Below are 1,753 nucleotides of genomic sequence, written 5' to 3'. Positions count from 1 at the left end.
CTAACACCTTCCCCTCGATCAACAGAATTCCTTATCCGGATTTCTAGTTCGCAGACGAAAAAATAAAAATTGAAGAGTCATTTCCTTTTGAATAAGGACTCAATATGGTGACTTGGAACACTCAAACTCAATTCCAAGTGGCGACTCTGTAAGTAAAGTAAACCCTTTTCAAAACGTCACTTTAATCGGAAAAACCGTTTTCTCCAAAACCAACTCCCTAGCAGGGTCGGACGCGGTGAAAAACCGGGGTGTGACAAAAGTGAATGTACGTCATATTTTCTTAAGTATAATCGACCACAAGTGTATAATCTGTCGGACAGATTTCTAATCTGTCTGTTATGAGATATGTGGCGTATTTGCATATGGTAATGAATTCTTGTTGCTCTTGTTTATAAGTCCATGATATTCTTTATTATATCATATAATTGCTTTAGTTTTGGTAAAAGTGAATGTACGTCATATTTTCTTTCGTGTAACCGCCCACAAGTGTATAATCTGTCAGATAGATTTGTAATCTGTCTGTTATGACAGATGTGTCAAACATACAAGTTAAAATCAATAATTGAATTTACAAAATGACTAACTTGAAATTTGGTGAATAAGGAGTAATACAATTGACTCACCCACAAAATAGTTAGTATTCTATATTAAAAAACTTCTAGTTACATATTTAGAGTTCAAGAACATTTATCGGGACAATTAGTCTTTTTGTGGCCCACTTGCTTGCAGATAGAACACTTGTTATGCTTTTTGACAACTTCACCAACAGTTGGAACCCGTTTTTTTTTTCTCGGACCTTTCTTACGCTTCACAAGGGGTGGATTAATTATACTTTCTCTGACCCAGTCCCATTTCTTTTCAGGAGGAACAGAATTTATAATTTCTGAATAAGCCAACTTGTAAAAGTCTGCTGAATAATATGGTGAACATACATTGTAAACTCTTTCACCATAGTTTGGTAATCGTTGAGCTTTGAGTGTTGCTAATGCATGAGTACAAGGAAATTGCTGAAGATCCCACAACCTACAAGTGCATGTTTTGACATTGATGTTAACTCTTGCATCTTGACCATCCCCTTGAACAATAAACTCATTCACATGAAGTTGGTATACAGATAATTTGTCTGCTATTTCACATCTAGTTTCTCTCACTAAAGCATTTTCTGCTGGAGCTAAATAGTTATTTGTGGACAATGTTAGACCACGACACTCACGAAACCATCTACATAATAACCTTTGAATTGCATTAAATAAAGCAATGATGGGAAGTTCTCTTTCAATTACAAGTCTAGCATTAATAGACTCTGCAATATTGGTGGTCATGACATCATACCTTTGTCCAGGAAACTCTACTCCATCGCTTGAAACCAATAACGTTCTCGAGGTACTCAACAACATTACCATACCCTTTTCGTCGAATTTCTTCTAAATACTCATTGAATTCTTCGATTCGATATGCTTTTGCTGCAAGATAGTATAAACTAAGGACTGAAGAACCAACATGATAGTTTGTACGAATATTTTCACCAAGGTGCCTTGTACATACTCCATGATGAGCTTTATTATAAACTATAGCAACTATTTTCTTTATGCTTGGATTTCTGTCTGATATGATGGACAACTCAGATGTATTTAGCACAACATTGACTAATTGGCAAAAAAACCAAGTCCAAGAAAGTTCATTCTAGGAGTCAACGACTGCCCAAGCTACAAGATATATTTGATTTTCACTATCCTGTCCACTTGCAATTAGC

At 35.6% G+C, this 1,753-nt stretch overlaps 1 protein-coding gene across 1 annotated transcript; it reads right to left on the bottom strand.

Annotated features, from left to right (window-relative positions):
* Positions 1-677: 677 nt before the first annotated feature.
* Positions 678-1,403, bottom strand: LOC124890493. Its single transcript, XM_047402322.1, has one exon. The coding sequence runs from the start codon at positions 1,401-1,403 to the stop codon at positions 678-680; it is 726 nt and encodes a 241-aa protein (XP_047258278.1).
* Between the last annotated feature and the right edge of the window lie 350 nt (positions 1,404-1,753).

The sequence above is a fragment of the Capsicum annuum genome, unplaced genomic scaffold (genome assembly GCF_002878395.1).
Source record: "Capsicum annuum cultivar UCD-10X-F1 unplaced genomic scaffold, UCD10Xv1.1 ctg18924, whole genome shotgun sequence".
Classification (NCBI taxonomy): Eukaryota; Viridiplantae; Streptophyta; class Magnoliopsida; order Solanales; family Solanaceae; genus Capsicum; species Capsicum annuum.
This window is presented reverse-complemented; position numbering and strand designations above follow the sequence as displayed.